At 43.6% G+C, this 21,470-nt stretch overlaps 1 protein-coding gene across 2 annotated transcripts in view; it reads left to right on the top strand.

Annotated features, from left to right (window-relative positions):
• UBE3A (ubiquitin protein ligase E3A) overlaps nucleotides 1–20,721 on the top strand; it is a 58,880-nt gene extending 38,159 nt beyond the window's left edge. For both annotated transcript variants that reach the window (XM_073664568.1, XM_073664567.1), the window contains exons 7-11: nucleotides 78–242; nucleotides 11,432–11,587; nucleotides 11,671–11,744; nucleotides 11,868–12,011; nucleotides 19,243–20,721. In XM_073664568.1, coding sequence (XP_073520669.1) covers nucleotides 78–242; nucleotides 11,432–11,587; nucleotides 11,671–11,744; nucleotides 11,868–12,011; nucleotides 19,243–19,363 — 660 coding nt within the window. In that variant the 3' untranslated portion in view covers nucleotides 19,364–20,721. The remainder of the gene's footprint in view (nucleotides 1–77; nucleotides 243–11,431; nucleotides 11,588–11,670; nucleotides 11,745–11,867; nucleotides 12,012–19,242) is intronic.
• Nucleotides 20,722–21,470: the final 749 nt, after the last annotated feature.

Below are 21,470 nucleotides of genomic sequence, written 5' to 3'. Positions count from 1 at the left end.
GGAGGATTAGCTTCCGAGTGTCATCACATTTTCTTCAAGCTAAGAAATTGTGTGTAATTAAAAGACATGTCTTGCAGATCCTGTACCAAAGTTTAAAAGATCTATTGGCGTACGAGGGCAACGTGGAAGATGACATGATGATGACGTTTCAGATATCTCAGACTGACCTCTTTGGGAATCCTCTGATGCATGACTTAAAAGAGAATGGAGATAAAATCCCCATTACAAATGAAAACAGGAAGGTAATGCGTTTTGGACTTTTAGTATTCTACAGTATTGTTCCTGCTACTCGTATGTCCCAAACTAGATTGACTGCACAAGTCAATCCCTAATGAAAGGGAAAGATTTCTGTATATATTACAGCAGTGCATGTGGCATCTGTCTATTACCCCCATGAGCCCCAAAGCACATGTGTTCAGGATGCAAAAAGCTTTCAACCTGTTTCTTTTTTTCTGGCACTCCATGGCATTTTTCCACAATAATTTTTTATTTTTTTTTGCATTGTGTAAAATTGAATTATTTTTTCTTGCCTTTACGATTTGTGTGATTTTTGTGATGGTTTCATCACAATTTAAAAAAAAACATGCGGGTGCAAAAAATTGTCAAGTCAGCTTTATGAAAATCGCCTATAAGAAATACTTGCCCATAACAACCAATCACAGCGCAGCTAGAATTTTTGATGACAAGACACAGAATAAGCATAGCTGTGATCTACTTGCTACAGGTAACATAGATGAGCCTCCCTCATTATTGTGATAAAACAAGGCATCAAACTGCAAAAGATAAAACCTGAAAACCTACATATAAAACCACAGGCTTTTTGTGTCTGAAGTTACCTTTAGGTTGTGTGCCCAAGATGCGTTTTTTTAAGCGTTTCCGCAGCGGCAAAAACGCTGCAGAAACGCTTAAAAAACGCATGGTAGAAGGCCTGACATGTTCCCCAATGATAATCCGCATGTGCTGTGCACATGCTGCGGAAATTTCCGCTGCGGATTATCATTGCGGAAAAAAATGCAGCACTATCAATTATTTTGCGGAAGTGCTGCGTTTTCGCCTACATTGACTTGCATTAGATCGCATGGATTACGCATCACTGTATATGTAGATGCACATTCCATGCGTTCTAATGTGCGGATGGTACCCAGGTCTAGAGGAGAGGAGACTCTCCTCCGGACCTGGGTACCATTGAAAACTGTAAAAAAAGAAAAAGAATAAAATAAAAAATATATACTTACCTTCTGGCGGTGCGCTCCTCCTTGCTTGCCAGAAGTTCGCGATGGACTGAAGGACCTGCGCTGACGTCATAGTCATGTGATGGGTCACGCGACGCTGACGTCGGCAGGTCCTTCAGTTACCGCTGCCGGCAAAGGAGAACGGAGTGAAGCAGGACACTGGGGGCCATCGGAAGGTAAGTATATATTTTTTTATTTTTTACCATTCTCTCGGGTCACACTATATAAATCCATGCCGTTTGCATGGATTTATATAGTGTGACCAAGTTGTCAAGCACTTTCCAAGTGATGCTAAAATCGCTTGGAAAGCGCTTGTCAACCCGCATGCGAAAATGCAAGTGAAGAACGCTACACTTCCGCTTGTCCCTGGCAGGAAAACGCATGTACAATCCGCATGCGTTTTTTCCTGCCAGGGAGATGCAGAAACGCTCAGGAAAAAATCCTGAGCATTTCTGCATCGTGGGCACATAGCCTTAAAGTCGCATGTGAGAATTTTCTTCTAAATTAGAAAATTCCCATTGACGGCATCTTCCATATGCTCATAGCACTGGACTCCCATTAACCCCTTCATGACCTTGGACGTATCCATATGTCCAGGTTGGCAAGTACTTAACAACTTTGGACGTATGGATATGTCCTATTTTTAATGCGGCACTGATTCTCACAGCAGGGCACCGGTAGTCTTCGTCACCAATCATAGACTGGAGCCCCGTAACGCCAGCATCCCTTGCCCCAGCACTGATTGGTGTGATCGACTTCATTGTCCGATTGCACTAATCAGAGTGCACAGACTGTCTGACCCCCACAATGACTGCTCTGCCAGGGCTGTGGAGTCGCTAAGCCGAACCATTGACTCCTCAATTTCCCTGACTTCCGACTCCACAACACGGCCTCACTACTGACCATGTACATAAAGTGCTGCACAGATTCATCTCCAATAAAGGCCGAGACCCATAAATCAGAAAGAGAACAGACATTTATAGGACATTTCATAACTTTCCCAAATTCTTATGAAAACATTTACAACACATACTGCATTATAGTACTGTAACAATTTTATATATTGTCTGAGTCACTCCATTTCATTCCGACTCCACCAAAATGGACTCCGACTCCACAGCCCTGAGCTCTGCACTTCCCCATTCTAGCTTCGAACGTGTGCAGAGCGGTCATAATGCTGTTGTAGCACTGTGCTGGGCCTTGTGGTGCCACATACTTTCTAAATCCTGTGCCATCACTGCTGGTGTTGCGATTCCTGAAAGAAGACGTTCCTGATCCCTGATTTTTCCTAACCTGACCCAATCCCCATTTTCTCCAATAACCCCCCCACGACAGCACCAAAGGAGGATGTCACCCCACCCTAATAAAGACAGGAAACACAAAGAGGTCAAATAGCAGCTCCCTCATCCTCCCTCCAATGTTTTTTCCTGTCCCTATTGGGATGAAGAGGTCATCCAGGGTGCTCTGTGCTGGCGGCAGACACCTTACATACCTTTTTAGCCGGGCAACTGGGACCGAGCGGTATTCTCCTCCTCCCCATATGCTGCTCCCGTTTCCTCCGGGAGTCGGGACCCCCATCCCCACAGAGTCCGCGCCTACGGGTAAGGTCCGGTGGGTGTCGGGCTGGAGGCCCCCTCAAGCTCTCCGGCCCAGCTCCTCCTCCTCTCAGGCGGCCTCCGGCGATCTCCATAGCTGGAGAGACGCACGCCGGATCCCGGAAGTGACGCGGACCCCCGGATAACGTCACTTCCGGTCTGCTTTCCACCCTGAAACGCAGGGACCTACAAACGGCCGGAAAGGGATGGGGGACGCCGAAACAGGGTCCCTTAGGTTACTTCTGGTCCGTTTAGGGCATACATAGTTTAAAAAAAAAAAAAGAGAGAAACTGCAGGTGATCGCAGGCTTCCTGCTTCACAATTGGACCAAGGGAGAGGAGCTTTCCCACCCCCCCTCCCCAGGGAAAGAGGGAGAGCGCTGAGTCCAGTCGCCTATATAAGAGCCTTGGACAGAAGACATCTTAAGGTAGGACCTAATCTGTTTTTGTATTTTATACACTGGATGGTCAGGAATCTATCTTCTCCAGGTCTGCGGAGCCCAGCACAATTCTAGTCCCAGTAAGTCTGGCACTGGGGGTCCTTTCCTAGGTGCAGGTTAGAATTGATACATTAATTACCCGTCTCCCTTTTTTTTTTTTTTTTTTTTAGAGGGACAAGGATCCTGCACCCGGAAATAAGTCTAGCCGGAAGTGTGCTATATGTGCAAAAAAGCTATCTTCTGCAAACTAAAAATATTTATGCCAAAAATGTACGGAGAAAATTATTAGGGAAGAGCAGCCGTCCCTCATATACTAAATCAAGGGGATAGTCCGTCAAGAGGTTCAATCTTCATTGGCCTCCTTTTCCAATCCACTTCTGATTCACCTCCAAAGGCTAAGAAGAGTAAGATTTCCCTGGAAGGAAAAAGAGACTCGGACTCCCAGGACGAGATATCCCTTCCAGAAGACCTCATAGAGGAAGGTGAACTTAGCCCAGCAGAGGAAGGTCTGGAAAATAAGCAGTATTATTTCTCAATTTATGGAAGACCTCCTCACAGCAGTAAGAAGAACGATGGAGGTGGAAGAAGAGAAGCCCACTAGATCAGTCCAGGAAGAGATGTTCGGTGGTCTCCGTTCGAAGAAAAAGATGGTGTTCCCAATACATAAGAACATTCAGGACCTAATCCTGGACGAATGGGAAAATCCTGAAAGCCGACTGAATACACCAACAGAGTTGAAAGACAGGTTTCCGGTAGATGAAGAAACCTTAAAATGTTGGACCGAGATACCTAAGGTCGATATTCAGGTGGCAAGAGTTGCTAAAAAGACAATACTGCCATTCGAGGATTCGTCGCAACTGAAGGATCCTCTGGACCGCAAGATGGATAGCCTTCTCTGGAAATCCTGGGAAACATCAGCAGCCCTTCTGAACACTAACGTAGTCTCCATGTGTGTTTCACGATCCATGTCGAGGTGGCTCAACCAACTTGAAGAGCATCTGGCTATGGGCACATCCAGAGAAGAGATACAAGCTTCCCTACCTTTACTGCAAAAGGCCACCGACTTTCTGGCAGATGCCTCAGCGGAATCTGTGAGAGTAACCGCTACGGCAGCAGTCCTATCAAATTCCACAAGGCGAGCACTATGGCTAAAATCGTGGAACGGTGATGTGGCCTCCAAAATAAAACTGTTCCATTCCCTTTAGAGAAGAATATATGTTTGGCCAGGCCCTTGACGACCTCCTGGAGAAGGCGGCTGCTAAAAAGAAATCCTTGCCAGAACCCAGACACTACAAAAAGACCCCCTTCCACCCCCCTCAGGAGCAGAATCCTCAGTACAAGGGGAAAGGGAAGTCTGGTTGATGGAGCTACCCCAAAGGGGGGAAAGATAGGAATATTTTTTTCTCAAAAGGACAGCGACCGCAAAAGCGGTGACACCAGAGCAGTAGGGGGACGAATCACGAAATACCTTCCCCAATGGCAGAAGATTTGCTCCAGTCAATGGATCTTGAAAGCAGTTCAAGAAGGGGTGAAGATCGAACTCTCCTCATATCCACCAGGGAAAGTAAGAATAACTCGTCTAACCTCCCCGAGATAAAAAACCGCCCTGATGTCCGACCTAAGAAACCTGCTATCCTTGGGGGCTATTTCATCAGTCCCAAAAACAGAAAGACACACAGGCCACTATTCACGCCTGTTTATGATAAAAAAAAAATGGCAATTACAGAATAATAATAAATCTGAAACCCTTAAATCAATACATCATTTACCGAAGATTCAAAATGGAGTCCATCAAATCAGCAGTTCCCTTGATAGGACAAGAATATGTGATGGCAACCATTGACTTACAGGACGCATACTACTACGTCCCCATACATCCATCATACCGAAAATTTCTAAGATTCGCGGTGGTGCAGGAGGATCAGACGTTACATTTCCAGTTCAACGTATTGCCGTTTGGAATATCCTCCGCACCAAGAATATTTGCCAAAATTATGTCAGAGGTAGTGGCTTCTATCAGAAAGGAGAAAATCTGCATCGTTCCCTACCTCGACGACTTCTTACTAGTAGGTCCCTCGGTGGCATCACTCCAGGAAGATCTGCAAAGGACAATCCAGATCCTGACCACCCTAGGGTGGTTGATAAATCATCAAAAATCAGACCTGGTCCCTGCCACTGAAAAAACGTTCCTGGGTGTTCTATTAGACTCCGCCAGACAAACCTCCTTCCTACCAAGGGACAACCAGATACTTTAGAGATCCAAGATAACGAATCTGAAGATCCGGAACAAGGTGACCCTAAGATTTACCATGTCAGCCCTCGGCTCCATGACAGCCTGCATCCAATCCGTAGCCTGGGCTCAAGCGCACACCAGGGTATTGCAAACATATATTCTCGCACAGTGGGACGGATCCCCAGACTCCCTAAACAAGAAGATCATGATCCCTCATTATGTGAAGACATCCCTGTCATGGTGGCTCAGTCCAGGAAACCTAAAAACAGGGGTTCCATGGACTCAGTTTCCTCTGATAAGTCACGGTAGACGCCAGCAAGATAGGATGGGGAGCCGCCGTCGCCAAACCCCCTTCGAAGGGGTCTGGACAGAAGAGACCAGCAGACAATCCTCCAACTTCCAGTGGAGGAGGCACTCAAAATATTGGCTCCAATCATTGCGGGCAAACACGTAAAAGTCTATTCAGACAACATGACTACCGTAGCTCACCTGTCCCACCAAGGGAGTACAAGGTACGAGAATCTAAAAAGTATCTCAGCAAAAATATTCTTCTGGGCGGAAAGACATCTTCGTTCCTTATCAGGTCTGCGTGTAAAAGGCTCAGACAACATCCAGGCCGATTTTCTGAGCAGAAGGAATATCCATCCGGGGGAATGGGAACTGAACTCAGACGTTTTCCACATGCTGTCCAGACGATGGGGTCGTCCGGAAGTGGACCTCTTTTCAAGGCGCCAAAATACCAAGGCAGAAAAATACTTCTCCCTAGATCCAGACGACGTATGCCTGGGGATAGATGCATTCGCTCACCCGTGGCGTTTCCATCTAGCTTATGCTTTTCCCCCAATTCCTTTGCTACCCAAGACCTTACAGAATTAAGGACCGAGGAGGTCAAGATAATCTTGATAGCCCCACTTTGGTCCAAAAGTAGCTGGTTCTGTGCACTAAACAGCCTAAGCATAGAAGGACCCCTCATTCTGCCAACATTCAAAAACCTTCTCCATCAGGGTCCAATACTTCATCCAGATCCAGAGAACCTCCATCTAGCGGCCTGGCTTCTGAGTTCACAATCCTGAAAGCCAAAGGACTCTCAGACCGAGTAATTCATACACTACAAAGAAGTAGGAAACAAATAACAAACTCAATAAAAAGCAAACAAACTCAATAAAAAGCAAAATATGGAAGACCTTCCTAACATGGTATAAACCAAATATGCCAGATCTTCGGCATCCTAACATGACCCAGATCTTGGATTTCCTACAAGAGGGGCTGGAAAAAGGCCTTAGACCCAGCACCCTCAAGGTACAGATCGCATATAGTCCTTAAAGGTCTGACACGACCACCGTTTGAACCTTTGACTTCAATAGAGCTGGATAAATTAGCCTGGAAAACAACTTTTTTAGTAGCAATTACCACGATCAGGAGAGTGGGAGAAATATAGGCCTTCTCAGTGAATGAACCCGTATTTGAGAATTCTGGATGATAGGATTATTCTACAACTGGACCCATCTTTCTTACCAAAAGTGGTCTCAGACTTTCATAGATCACAGGATATAATCCTGCCCTCCTTCTGTCAGAACCCAAAAAATAAAAGAGAGAAAGAATGCCATTCTTTGGCGGGTCGTTCTTCACTACCTCCAAAAAACGGAGGCCTGGAGGAAGGATCAGAACCTCTTTATTCAGCCATCTGGTCAGAACAGAGGAAAGAAAGTCTCAAAAGGTACCATCGCTATTTGGATCAAGAAAGCAATTGTAGAATCATATCAGATCCAAAATCTCTCACTGCCAGAGAAGCTGAAAGCACACTCTACTAGAGCCATGTCCGTCTCCTGGGCAGAGAAGGCTAACGCTTCCTTCGAGCAGATAAGTAGAGCAGCTACATGGTCCTCGGTTCATACCTTCACCAACCATTACAAACTTTAATTTAATGTCCATTAAAGACTTGGCCTTTGGGCGGAAAGTACTTCAGGCCATTGTCCCTCCCTAAACATGAGTCTTTGGTACTCCTCCTTTTGGTGCTGTCGTGGGGAGTTATTGGAGAAAATAGAATTAGACTTACCGGTAATTCGGTTTCTAATAACCCTCCACGAGAGCACTGGTAATTCCCTCCCTGGCTTGGTTAGCCAAAAAAATCATTTAATTTGAATAAGAATAAATATAATTTGAAACATCCATACTTGTGTGGTCCTTTATAAAAACACTGGAGGGAGGGGCTATTTGACTTCTTTGTGTTTCCTGTCTCTATTGGGGTGGGATGACATCCTTCTTTGGTGCTGTTGTGGAGGGTTATTATAAACCGAATTACCGGTAAGTCTAATTCTATTTTTCACCCCCCTCCCCTTCTGCCGCAGAGCGCTGATTAGTACTCAATCGCTTGATTTTCAGGTTTTTTGTTGTTCGTGTGTCCTGCAGCTGCCGAACTCTGATCAGTGACATAAATCACTGATCGGCACCCGAGCTCACTGTTTTCCAGGACTTTTCTTTGTTCCAGTCTGTTTTTTCTCCTTCCCTTTGCGCATCACTTCTATGCGTGTGTCCTGCAGCTGCTGATCAGACGCACATCACTGATAAGCATCTGGCTCGCTTTTGGCAAGGATTTTTGCACCACATCTGTGTGCGTCCTACAGCCGCTGAGCGCTGATCGGTGATTAACATCACTGATTGGCCTCCGGTGGTTTATTGTTTTTTTTCTTTATGTGAAAAAATAAAAATAATTTAGATTAGTTGATAGGACTAAATTAAGGACAGTAAAAATATACTGCAGTATTTTATTTATTTTTTTTACTGAATTTAGTCAGGGTTAGAGTCAGTTGTGGGCACTCCGTAATCTTCTTTTTTTTTTTTCAATGACCTCTATTTTGTAAATTTGTTTTTTATTTTACCAAATTTTTCGATTCTCTTTATTTTATTTTTATCTTTTTTTTTTCTAGATTTTTTTTCACTTATAAATAAAAAAAAAGTTTACACCAAACACACACACCTACCTGAATAAAATTTGGTATACGCACAAACATACATGAAAAAATGTCCTGCTCATCCCAATTGCTGTATTCAGCAGAGGAGGCATACGCTTTCCTTGCCTCCGACACTGATAGTAAGGGAGAGTATGTCACCTTCCTTTATTTTTCATACTCCGCCTCTTCTTCAAGTGATACCGAACCACCATGCAGACACCCCAGGACAGAAACTGAACCAGTGCTCACCGTTACTGACCCTGTTTGCACCTCACACCCCTAAGATTGAGCCACAGATTCCTGATTTTGTGGCGCAATCAGGAATCAAATTTGACACCACCGGCACGCTGCGCTACTCTCGAATGCCAACATGATGCACGCTGCGCTACTCTCGAATGCCAACATGATGCACGCTGCGCTACTCTCGAATGCCAACATGATGCACGCTGCGCTACTCTCGTATGCCAACATGATGCGCGCTGCGCTACTCTCGTATGCCAACCTGATGCGCGCTGCGCTACTCTCGTATGCCAGCCTGATGCGCGCTGCGCTACTATCGTATGCCAGCCTGATGCGCGCTGCGCTACTATCGTATGCCAGCCTGATTCGCGCTGCGCTACTCTCGTATGCCAGCCTGATGCGTGCTACGCTACTCTCGTATGCCAGCCTGATGCGTGCTGCGCTACTCTCGTATGCCAGCCTGATGCGCGCTGCGCTACTCTCGTATGCCAACCTGATGCGCGCTGCGCTACTCTTGTATGCCAGCCTGATGCGCGCTGCGCTACTCTCGTATGCCAGCCTGATGCGCGCTGCGCTACTCTCGTATGCCAGCCTGATGCGCGCTGCGCTACTCTCGTATGCCAGCCTGATGCGCGCTGCGCTACTCTCGTATGCCAGCCTGATGCGCGCTGCACTACTCTCATATGCCAGCCTGACGCACGCTGCGCTACTCTCGTATGCCAGCCTGACGCGCGCAGCGCTACTCTCGTATGCCAGCCTGACGCGCGCAGCGCTACTCTCGTATGCCAGCCTGACGCGCGCAGCGCTACTCTCGTATGCCAGCCTGACGCGCGCAGCGCTACTCTCGTATGCCAGCCTGACGCGCGCAGCGCTACTCTCGTATGCCAGCCTGACGCGCGCAGCGCTACTCTCGTATGCCAGCCTGACGCGCGCAGCGCTACTCGCGCATGCCAGCCTGACGCGCGCTGCGCTACTCGCGCATGCCAGCCTGACGCGCGCTGCGCTACTCGCGCATGCCAGCCTGACGCGCGCTGCGCTACTCGCCCATGCCAGCCTGACGCGCGCTGCGCTACTCGCCCATGCCAGCCTGACGCGCGCTGCGCTACTCGTCCATGCCAGCCTGACGCGCGCTGCGCTACTCGCCCACGCCAGCCTGACGCGCGCTGCGCTACTCGCGCCTGCCAGCCTGATGCGCGCTATGCTACTTACATGTGTGTCTACATTATAAAATTCACATACCAGGAAACAGTAGATCAATTCCAAGGGTCTCTTGTTGGGGGTTTCCAGTGTTTAGGCACATGAGGGGCTCTCCAAATGCGACATAATGCCCACAGAATTCCAAAACGTCACTCCTTCCCTTCCGATCACTGCCATGCATCCAAACAGTATTCGCCCCTCCCCCCACATATGGAGTATAGGCGTACTCTGGAGAAGTTGCATAACATTTTTTGGGGTCCATTTTCGCCTGTTACCCTTGTGAAAATTTTAAAAAAATTGGGTCTAAAGTTAAATTTTTGTGAAAGTTAAATGTTTTTTTTTTCCTTCCACTTTGCTTCAATTCCTGTGAAGCACTTAAAGAGTTAATAAACTTCTTGAATGTGGTTTTGAGCACCTTAAGGGGTGCAGTTTTTTGAATGGTGTCACTTTTGGTTATTTTCTGTCTTATAAGCCCCTCAGTCACTTCAAATGTGATGTGGTCCCTAAAAAAAAATACAAATAAAAAAAATTGGTTTTGTAAATTTTGTTGGACAGATGAAAAATTGCTAGTCAACTTTTAACCCTTCTAACTTCCTAATAAAAAAAATTGTTTGAAAAATTGTGCTGATGTAAAGTAGACATGTGGGAGATGTTATTTATTAACTATTATGTGTGACATAATTCTCTGGTTTAAGGGCATAAAAATTGTAAATTTGCAAAACTCTCTCCAAATTTCCAATTTTTTTTCACATATGCAAATCATATTGAACAAATTTTACCACTATCATGAAGTACAATGTGCCACGGAAAAACTTTCTCAGAATCAGTGGGATTCGGTGAAGATTCCAGAGTTATTACCACATAAAGTGAAAGTGGTCAGAATTGTAAAAATTTGGCCTGGTCATGAAGATGAAAACAGGCAGCTCGGGGGTGAAGGAGTTAAAGGGAACTTGTCACCAGAAAGAAAACTGTTAACCTGCCGATATGGGGATAATCTGCTGGTTAATAGCGTTATTAACCTGCCCGGCGCCTGCACTTAGCCGAACACTGCGGGGAGAAAATTAACTTTATTCCCCAAAACAGTGTTCTGGTTTCAGTCATGGGGACGGCACTGGCGCTGGTTAAGTCACCACTCTGTAATGACACCCTACGCACTGACTGACAGCCGGCCATAATGCAGAGCCAGTGTCAGTCATTTCCGGGAGTGCGGTTACAGCCGCCGCTGTGTATACTTAGAGCGATGACTGAACCAGCGCCGCCCCCGTGACTGACCGTAACGCTGCTGTGGGGAATAAAGTTACATTTCTCCCCGCAGCATTCAGCTAAGGGCAGTCACCGGGCAGGTTAATAATACTATTAACCCCATATCTGCTGGTTATTAGCGTTTTTTTCTGGTGATGGGCTCCCTTTAAGATGAGAGCAGCCAGGTTCACTGGATATGGTTTAGGAATTTATCAAATGTTCTATGTAATGTTGTCAGGCGTGCACATCTTTCATGGTTTCTTACTTTATTCAGATGTCTTCTGTGTTTTTTTTTATTCCAGGAGTTTGTCAGTCTCTATACAGATTACATTTTAAATAAATCTGTGGAGAAACAGTTTAAGGCTTTCAGGAGGGGATTTCATATGGTCACCAATGAATCCCCACTCAAGTATCTGTTTAGGCCAGAGGAAATAGAATTGCTCATCTGTGGAAGTAGGGTAAGTCATTTCTGTCTATAACACGGCCTTTTATTGCTCATTCTTGACCAGGACTGTTACTTATTTAAGCATTTTCTCCACAGAACTTAGACTTCCAAGCTCTTAAGGAAACTACAGAATATGACGGGGGCTACACCAGAGATTCTCTCATTATTAGGTAGGACATTGCAGTTTAGTGAGAGACCAATATACAATGTAACCTTTTCTGGAGCAAAATGAATGTGAACATCCTTTTATTATGCTTCATTGCACTGGTTTTTGCATTGTTTTTCCTTTTCAGGGAGTTCTGGGATATAGTACATTCATTTACCGATGAGCAAAAAAGATTGTTCTTACAGTTTACAACTGGCACAGATAGAGCGCCTGTGGGTGGACTAGGAAAACTAAAGATGATAATAGCCAAAAATGGCCCTGACACAGACCGGTAAGCCCTTGTAACTCCTGTAATTGTTGTATCTTAGATCATGATTTCGGGTTTTTTAAGAGTTCATGCAATCTTAGAGGGTTACTCTCAAGTTTGAATGTCGTCTTCCATCCAATGGATAGAGGGTATCACTTACCTATCGCTGGGGGTCCAACCTCTGGGACCGCTGCCAAACCCGAGAATCGAGGCTCAGAAGAACCTCATGTGAATGGTGCGGTGGTCCATAATGGACACTGTTGCTCCATTAATCCGATGGATAGGGGATAACTTTCAAGTTGATGCACTTGTTCACATTTGCATGTTTGCTTAGGTTGATATATACTCGCCACATTCAAATCATAGCCACAACGATCCACTGCCTGTGCAACTCTTTACAAAGTTTAGTACTTTGTCATTTTACTCTGGATAGCTCTGATCCTGTCTGTCCAACCCCTTAAGCGCTGTGGTTGCTTTTCTTGCTTGCGCCTAAGAAGTTTGACAGCGTGAGAAGGCTCACTCTTTCTATTGCTATTTCCTAAAAAGAAAATATTTATTATTTGAAATTCAACCCCCACCCTAGCAAACTGACGTGGATGACCTATACTTCGCAGTATCCTCTGACCAAACAATCCCTTTAAGGCCATAAAAATAGCATACTCTTTTAGAGCCTTAACTTTTGAAGTTTCGTGATACCACATGTTCTGACCTATAATAGTCACTTGTGAAATATGGTATTGGAGTGAAACCCTAGTGCTTAAAGGGAATCGGTCACCATGTTTTTGTTATCCCATCTGATGTCATCAATGAATATGGACAGAGACCCGGATTCAAGCGATGTAGCACTTACTGGGCTGCTTTCTGCAGTTGCGATTAAACCAATGTTTTATCTGCTGCAGCTTTACCAGTTCTCTGAATGCTCAGCCATGTATAACCTCACCCACAGCACTGATTTGATGCCTTTTGTGTGAACTGTCCATAAGCTGAAAGCTGCCAATCAGTGGTGGGGACGGGCTTATACAGAGCTCCTGAATATGGAGGACAATAGGGCAGCAGGTTTACTAGCCCTCTAGTGATAATTTCCTGCTGATGAAACAGTCATTTTATCAAAACTACTGAAAACAGCCCGGTAAGTGGCATATTGCAGGAATCAGGGTCTCTGCCCCTACATTATGCTGCTCTCACATGAGGTGGCAAAAATGTAGTCTCTTTAAATGTGACTGTTTGAGCTCATCATAGAGTTCTTTGTACCTAAAATAAACTTCATCTCCAGAAGTGGGAGCTTTGAATTGGAGGTTTCTAGATTCAGAAACTTACAGCACAAGAGCTAAAGTTTTCATGGTGTTTTTATTCCTTTGATGAACTAGTGGTCTTTTGTCACCATTTTTAATGGGGCTCTACTCAAGCCAGACATCTAGCCTTATGCCTGAAATAAACAAGAATAACCAGCAGCTCCCCAACACTGCAAACTTAAGCTTCACACGTCTACATTTCACTGTAGATATGACATTTTGATACAATGTAAAGTAGTCAGCTTGTATAACAGTGTAAGTTTGGTGCCGTTTAACTCAACATTCAGCCATTAATGTCTAAACCGCTGGCAACAGAAGGGAGTACACCCCTAAGCGAAAATGGACAAATTGTGCTCTGTCAATATTTTGTGTGCCCACCATTATTTTCAACATTTTGCCTAGTTGGCTTTAATTCTGGATTTTATGATAAGGCATAGGTAGTGATAACATGCGATAGGTGGTCCGCGGCCACAAATACATGATAATGAGAATTGGTCGGATAACCACATAGTGGAAAAGCAAAATTGCAGATTATAATATCTGACCCTACTCTGCTGCCTGTACTTATGTAATTATTTAAATATTCACTATCCTCAGGAGAGTTATATACTTTAATAAAAGTTAAGTTTTAAGGGCTTCTGTTTGGGGTTCTAGTTGCCAACTAGGCAAAATGTTGATAAAGTTATTACCCCTACGCTGTCTTTAGTTGAACAGTGTTGGTCACCATTATTTTCAAGCACGGCCTTAACTCTCTTGGGCATGGAATTCACTAGAACTTCACAGGTTGCCACTGGAATCCTCTTTCCATGACGACATCACATAGCTGGTGGATGTTACAGACCTTCCTCCACCTTCCATTTGAGGATGCCCTACAGATGCTCAATAGGGTTTAGGTCTGGAGACTGCTTGGCCAGTTAAGCACCTTTTACCCTCATTTTCTTTAGCAAGGCAGTGGTCGTCTTGGAGGTGTTTGGGGTCGTTTTCATCTTGTTATACTGCCGTGTAGTCCAGTTTCTGAAGCGAGAGGAACATGCCCTGCTTCAGAATATCACAGTAAGGCTATGGCCCCACTAACGGTGTTTCGTCAGTATTCGGTCAGTATTTTCCTCAGTACTCCTCAGTATTTGTAAGCCAAAACCAGGAGTGGGTTAAAAATGCAGAATTAGTGCACTTGTTTCTATTATACTCATCCTCTGATTGTCCCTCACCCGATTTTGGCTTACAAATACTGAGAAAAAAAACTGACTGAATACTGACGAAATACGAATAGTGGCCTAACTGTTGGAACTCATGGTTCCCTCAATGAGCTGTAACTCCCCACAGCCGGCAGCACTCATGCAGCCTCAAACCATGACACTCCCACCACCATGCTTTGACTGTAGGCAAGACACAGTTGTCTTTGTACTCCTCATCTGGTTGCCGACACACATGCTCGACACCATCTGAACTAAATAAGTTTATCAAACCACAGTATTACATGCCATCAGTCTGCTTGTCTTCAGCAAACTGTTTGCGGCCTTTCTTGTGCATCGTCTTTAGAAGAGGCTTCTTTCTGGGACAACGTGCCATGCAGACCAATTTGATCCAGTGTGTGGTGTATGATCTGAGCACTGCCAGGCTGACTCCCCACACCCCTTTAAACTCTCCAGCGATGCTGGCAGCACTCTTATGTCTATTTTGAAAAGACAACATCTGGATATGACGCTGAGCTCGTGCACTCAACTTCTTTGGTCGACCATGGCGAGGTCAGTTCTGGGTGGAACCTGTCTTGTTAAACTGCTGTATGGTCTTGGCCACCATGCTGCAGCTCAGTGTCAGTGTGTTGGTAATCTTCTTATAGCCTAGGCCATCTTTATGTAGAGCAACAATTGTTTTTTACAGATCCTTAGAGAGTTCTTTGCCATAAAGTACCATGTTGAACTTCCAGTGACCAGTTTGAGAGCCATAACACCAAATTTAACACACCGGCTTCCCATTCACACCTGAGACCTTGTGACACTGAGTCACATGTCATCGGGGAGGGAAATGGCTAAATGGGCACTATGTTGCCATTTTCACTTAGGGGTGTACTCACTTTTGTTGCCAGCCGTTTAGACATTAAAGGGAATCTGTCACCCCCTGGCATACAGGTGATAGAAATGTAAATCTATACCTACCTGTATGCCCATATTAGAGGTCAGATAGGTGCCAGGAGGTGATTGATTCCCTTTAATGCCTGAGTTATTTAGAGGGCACACCAAATGTACACTGTTATACAAGCTTTACATTGACTACTTTACATTGTATCAAAGTGTCATATCTTCAGTGTTGAAAAGATATAATAAAATATTAACAAAAATGTGAGTGTTGTACTCATTTTTGTGATATACTGTATGCAGACTGCAACTTCTGGAACAGCCCTGCTTCTCATAATTCAGAATCGGTCATATTTAAAGGGGTATTCCCATCTCCAAGATCCTATCCCAATATGTAGTAGGTGTAATAATAATAATAATAATATTAGCAAATACTTACAATTAGAAATGTAGTATAGGTTTTTCTGATTCGCTGTCTCTCTTTCCTCATGTGCAGGCATTGCAGGACCTTAGGTATCCATGGTTACGTCCACTGATAAAGTGACAGCTGCTAGTGGTCGTAACCGTGGATACCTAAGGTCCTGTATTGCTTGCACATGAGGTAAGTGGCCAATCAAAAATACTATACCACGTTTCTAATTGGAGGTATTTGCTAATATTATTATTATTATTATTACTACACAAACTACATATTGGGATAGGATCTTGGAGATGGGAATAGCCCTTTAAGGCTGTTGAGTTCAGGACAGGAGAAAAGCAGCTGATCTGGAAGTCATGACTGTGAAGTAAATGGGTTGCTAGAAGGTAATCATGGGTGCCTGCCTCTTTAACCCATTTACGACTTTAGACGTAAAAGTATGTCCATGGTCGCATCCCCCTCTGTGGCGTGGGCTCCGGCGCTGAGCCCGCTCTTTTCCGAGGACATGCCAGCTGATCTGATCAGCTGTCATGTGCCCCTAACAGCCGTGGGTGGAATCGCATTCCACCCACGGCTGTTAACATGTTAAACGCCGCTGTCAAACTCCGACAGCGGCAATTAATATGCACACGCTGGAAGTGCGTCATAAGACCCTCCCATTGGTGTGCCTGTCACATGATCGCGTGTCACCGATGGGTTGGAATGACAACCCGGGGTCTGCAGGAGACCCCTGTGATTGTCATAGCCAATCTGCTATGAGCACCACCCAGCGGTTGGCTCATAGGAGATGAGCACTTTTGCTACACATAGCAGAGCTGAATCCCTGCTATCTGTAACACAGGCAATCGGACAATCGCAGCTTTCTAGTCTCCCATGGAGACTATTGAAGCCAGTGAAAAAAATGTTTGTTTTTTTAAAAATATAAAAGTTCAAATCACCCCCCCCCCCTTTCACCCCATTTAAAATAAAACAATTAACAATCCAAAAATACACATATTTGGTATTGCCGCGTTCAGAATCGCCCAATCTATCAATATTAAAAGAAAAAAAAGTAATCCGATCGGTAAACAGCGTAACCAGATCAGACTTAAGGTTTTTTGGTCGCCGTATTATTTCATTAAAATGCTATACGCTTGATCAAAACATCATATCTACCCCAAAATGGAATTAATAAAAACAGCTTGGCGCACAAAAATAAGTCCTCACCCAGCCCCAGATCACATGGAATTGCACTTTTTTTGCAATTTCACCGCACTTGGAATTTTTTCCCGTTTTCCAGTACACGATATGGTAAAACCAATGGTGTCATTCAAAAGTACAACTCGTCCTGCAAAAAATAAGCCCTCACATGGCCATATTGATATCAGGGCTGTGAAGTCAGTAAGCTTAACCTCCGACTCCACGACTCAGACTCCCTCATACATGGCTCATGTTTAACCCCTTTACAGCCTGTGCCGTATTAGTACGCACAGGCTGTAACCCCATGGTTCAGTGAGGGCTCCGGCGCTGAGCCCGCACTGAACCGGGCACATGTCAGCTGATTATTACAGCTGACATTTGCCTGCAACAGCCGCAGGTGGAATCGCGATCCACCCCCGGCTGTTAACATGTTAAATGCCTCTGTCAATCTCTGACAGCGCCATTTAACATCGCCGCGCCGGGAGCGCGTCACTTACCCCGCCCATCGGTGACCCCGTCACGTGATCGCGGGTCACCGATGGGTGGGCATGACAACACTGGGTCTGCAGCAGACTCCAGTGGTTGTCATGAGCAGATCGCTATGAGCGCCACCTAGTGGTCAGTGCTCATAGCACAGGAGCATTTCTGCTCCATAGAGGTGATCTGCTGATCACCTCTATGTAGCAGAGGCTATCGGACTGCTGCTTCTAGTCTCCTATGGAGACTATAGAAGCAAGCAAAAAGTGAAGAAAAAAATGTTTTTAAAAAAATATATAAAAGTTTAAATCGCCCCCCTTTTGCCCCATTCAAAATATAATAATAATAAAAAAAAAAAAACACATGCACATATTTTGTATCGCCGCATTCAGAATCGCCCGATCTATCAATATAAAAAAAGAATTAATACGATCGGTAAACAGCGTAACGAGAAAAAAATTCTAAACGCCAGAATTACGTTTTTTGGTCGCCGCAACATTGCAATAATGGGGGATCAAAACATCGGATCTACCCCAAAATAGTATCAATAAAAACGTCGGCTCAGTGCGCAAAAAATAAGCCCTCACCCGGCCCCAGATCCCGAAAAATGGAGACGCTACAGGTCTTGGAAAATGGTGCCATTTTTTTTTTTTTTCTTTTTTTTTACCAAACTTTGGAATTTTTTTTCGCCACTTAAATAAAAAAGAACCTATACATGTTTTGTATCTACGAACTCGTAATGACCTGGAGAATAATAATGGCAGGTCCGTTTTAGCATTCAGTGAATGTGGTAAAAAAAAAAAAAAAAAAATCTGTGGGATTGCGCTTTTTTTGCAATTTCACCGCTCTTGGAATTTTTTTCCCTTTTTCCCGTACATGATATGGTAAAACTAGTAATGGCGTTGAAAAGTAGAACTCGTCCCGCAAAAAATAAGCCCTCACACTTCCATATTGACCAAAAAATAAAAACGCTATGGCTCTGGGTTGCAAAGGGGTTAAGTGATAAATTTACTGTAGCACAGATTCATCTCAGCTAAAAGTCTAAACCCTCAGATCAGGAATAGGACAGACATTTATAGGACATTTCATAACTTTCCCAAAAATATTCCTCACAAACTGCACTGAACTACTGTACCCAATTTATTATATATTTTAGGAGTTGAAGTCAGTCCATTTTATTCGGACTCCACAGCCCTGATTGATATGGCTTTGTGAAGGAGAGCAAAAAACTAAAATGGAAAAACCCAAGGTGGTAAAGGGGTTAAAGAAGCTCTGCCATGAAGTTGTTGTTTTTTTTTTTTTTTATTACTAAATCTGTGTGTATGTAATGTGTGTGTCAATATACGGTACTCTCCTACCACCGCCCTCTCCAGGATCCACCACCATCCTACTCTGACATCACCACTCTACAGACTCTGTCACACTGTGATCTGTATGACCTGGAAGTGGCTTTTATAATGTAAGTCTATAGAGGAGGAGTGGAATGGCGCTGGAAACCGGAAAAGGCGGTGGTATGTGCCTATCATCACATACACACTACATTTACATAAAAAAAAAACCCTTCATGGGAGGGCTTCTCTAAGTGCAAGTGGGCAGCTGGAAGTTCTAGTTAATGTGGAGGTTACGTCATCAGGTTTAGGTAGATTTCTCATTCCAGCAGATCTTCTAAAATGTTCCATGAAGTTGCTTCTGTGACTTCTCAGCTGGTGTCCTTCTGGGTTCTTAAAAAAAAAAAAACTGCATGAATCCATAGTTAAATATTCACCAAAATAATGTTACAACTGTCCTTAACCTGTTTCTCTGTTTCCCTGCAGGTTACCCACATCTCACACATGCTTTAATGTCCTTTTACTTCCGGAGTACTTAAGTAAAGAGAAACTGAAAGAGAGATTATTAAAGGCTATTACATATGCCAAGGGATTCGGCATGCTGTAAAATAAAAAGGCAAAGGAAGCTTAACAAAAGGGATAACAATCAGTAACATTGAAGTCCCTGTCCACAAAGGCCATAAGATAGTCAGCTACATGTAGTCAACTGTGTGTCTGCCTCCCTCCTCCACTGGGACACTGGGCTGGAACAGCAGATTTCTGCTGCTTATATGAACAAAGTCTTTCTCCCTCCCCCTCGTGTGAAAGTGTTGTACAATCTTTCACATGTATGTACAGAGAGGATTTCCTAAATATTTATTTTAAGGGTTAAATCACTTTTGCTTGTGTTCAATACTGCTTGAATTTGAACCTACTTGAGTCTTTGACGACCGATACTCTGATGAAAAATGTTATCATTTACCGGAATAACTTTCAAGACTTTCAAGTTACTGCTTCGGTTTATGCCCCATATCTTAAATCATGAACTGTTTTTTCTTTTTGTTTGTTTTGTTTTATGTCCCTTTTGACTTTTCATTTGTTTTTATTTTACAGTTTACTTCTAAAACTTGAAATTATGGAAACAGTGTGATGCAATTACTGCTGTTCTAGCCCCAAATTGTTTGTGACAGAAAAAAAAATATGTAGTCAATAAAGATGGAAGGGAGTACGTGGAATGTTATACTACAGCCTTGCAGCCTTTTAATTTAGCCACAGCACAAAAAAAAAATCTACAAATTAAAGATAAAAAAAAAAAAAATCAGTTCACAATTTGTTGTCTTCACGTCTTGTAAGGTATACGGTGTTTCATTAGGAAATCTTTTATTGGGGTCTGTGAAGAGGGGAATAGAATTTAGCACTGTTCTTAATATATATATATATTTTTTTTTTTTAACTTTTGTGTTTACTGACAAGTGCATTTTCAGCCAAACTATATATGGTGGGTCGCCTAAAGGAAAAAAAATTAACGTTTGCACCCCAAATAACAAAAATAAAAATAAGCTTGTGAAAGTGCACTTACAGGAAGAGTATGAATTGCATATTAAATAAACCTTTTAAATTGACAATCCAAGGTCTTCCCTCTACATTCTCCGTATCCTATTTTCTTATAACTTTTTATTTTCCGTCCCCAAGGCACATGTTCGATCCCTGCTGATGATGCAGCAGCATTGCTCATCTCCCTGAAAACAAAACACACAACCTCAGTTCAGGCCAGTCTCCTGCAGTGATATACACAATTTGCAACCTTTTTTTTTTTTTTTTTTATATATATATATAAAAATTCCCCAATCTGGAATTGGTTGTAATTGTAGGGAACATCAAAAATCCTATATACAACTGTATTTTATTTTTTTCATGAACTTCTGCGTGTATTGTTGTTTTCTCATGTTGCAATATGAAATAAAGGGATTATCCATTTTTAACAAACTACATAATTGGTATATCATTTAGAATGGTAGGTTTGTACACATGTTGAGCTGAGCATTTGCTTTAAGAATGCTGTTAAAGGTAATGTATTTTGCATGATAGAGTAGCTTGTTATCTTTTTATGCAAATTGGGGCATATTTAGCAAGTTACACATGCCATCATTTGGCGTAATTTGTGCTAAGAAACTGTGATGTGCAATGTACTTAAAATTTATTTTAGACACTTTTTACAGCTTGGTAAAAAGACTTGTTGGGAAAGGGCATGGCTTATGGTGCAGCCCAATGCAGCAAAGTAAGCCAAGTAGTTGATGCTGTAAAGTTGGACTACACAGTCTTAAATTGCGGCAAATGTCATCCAAATCCTTAAAATGACAATCTTCTTGCAAAAAGCACAGTTCTTCTGTATATTGCACATGTTACATAGGCAGACAATTTCTCTACTTATTGTAAGAATGATTAATAAAAGGAGGCACATGTTCATTAGTTTGTAATCCTGCTTATGCATAGACCCAAACTTCAAAAGTGATCAATGAATTTTTATCATTCAATAACTGCCATCATAACCAGAATACAGTTGAGGTTGTCTCATGAAAACAAGTTATCGCCTATCACTGGGTCATCTGGTCAGATGAGACTAAATTAAAACTTTTTGGACTAAATGCAAAATGCTCTGTGTGGCGGAAAATGAACTTGTCACCCTGAAAACACAGTGCCCATCGTCTAGCATGGTGGGAGCATGATCCTCTTGG

The sequence above is a fragment of the Phyllobates terribilis genome, unplaced genomic scaffold (assembly GCF_046119375.1).
Source record: "Phyllobates terribilis strain yellow unplaced genomic scaffold, ASM4611937v1 Scaffold_2__4_contigs__length_985480577, whole genome shotgun sequence".
In the NCBI taxonomy this organism is placed as follows: Eukaryota; Metazoa; Chordata; class Amphibia; order Anura; family Dendrobatidae; genus Phyllobates; species Phyllobates terribilis.
Note: the sequence above shows the minus strand (reverse complement) of the source record. Positions and strands in the feature narration are given on the sequence as shown.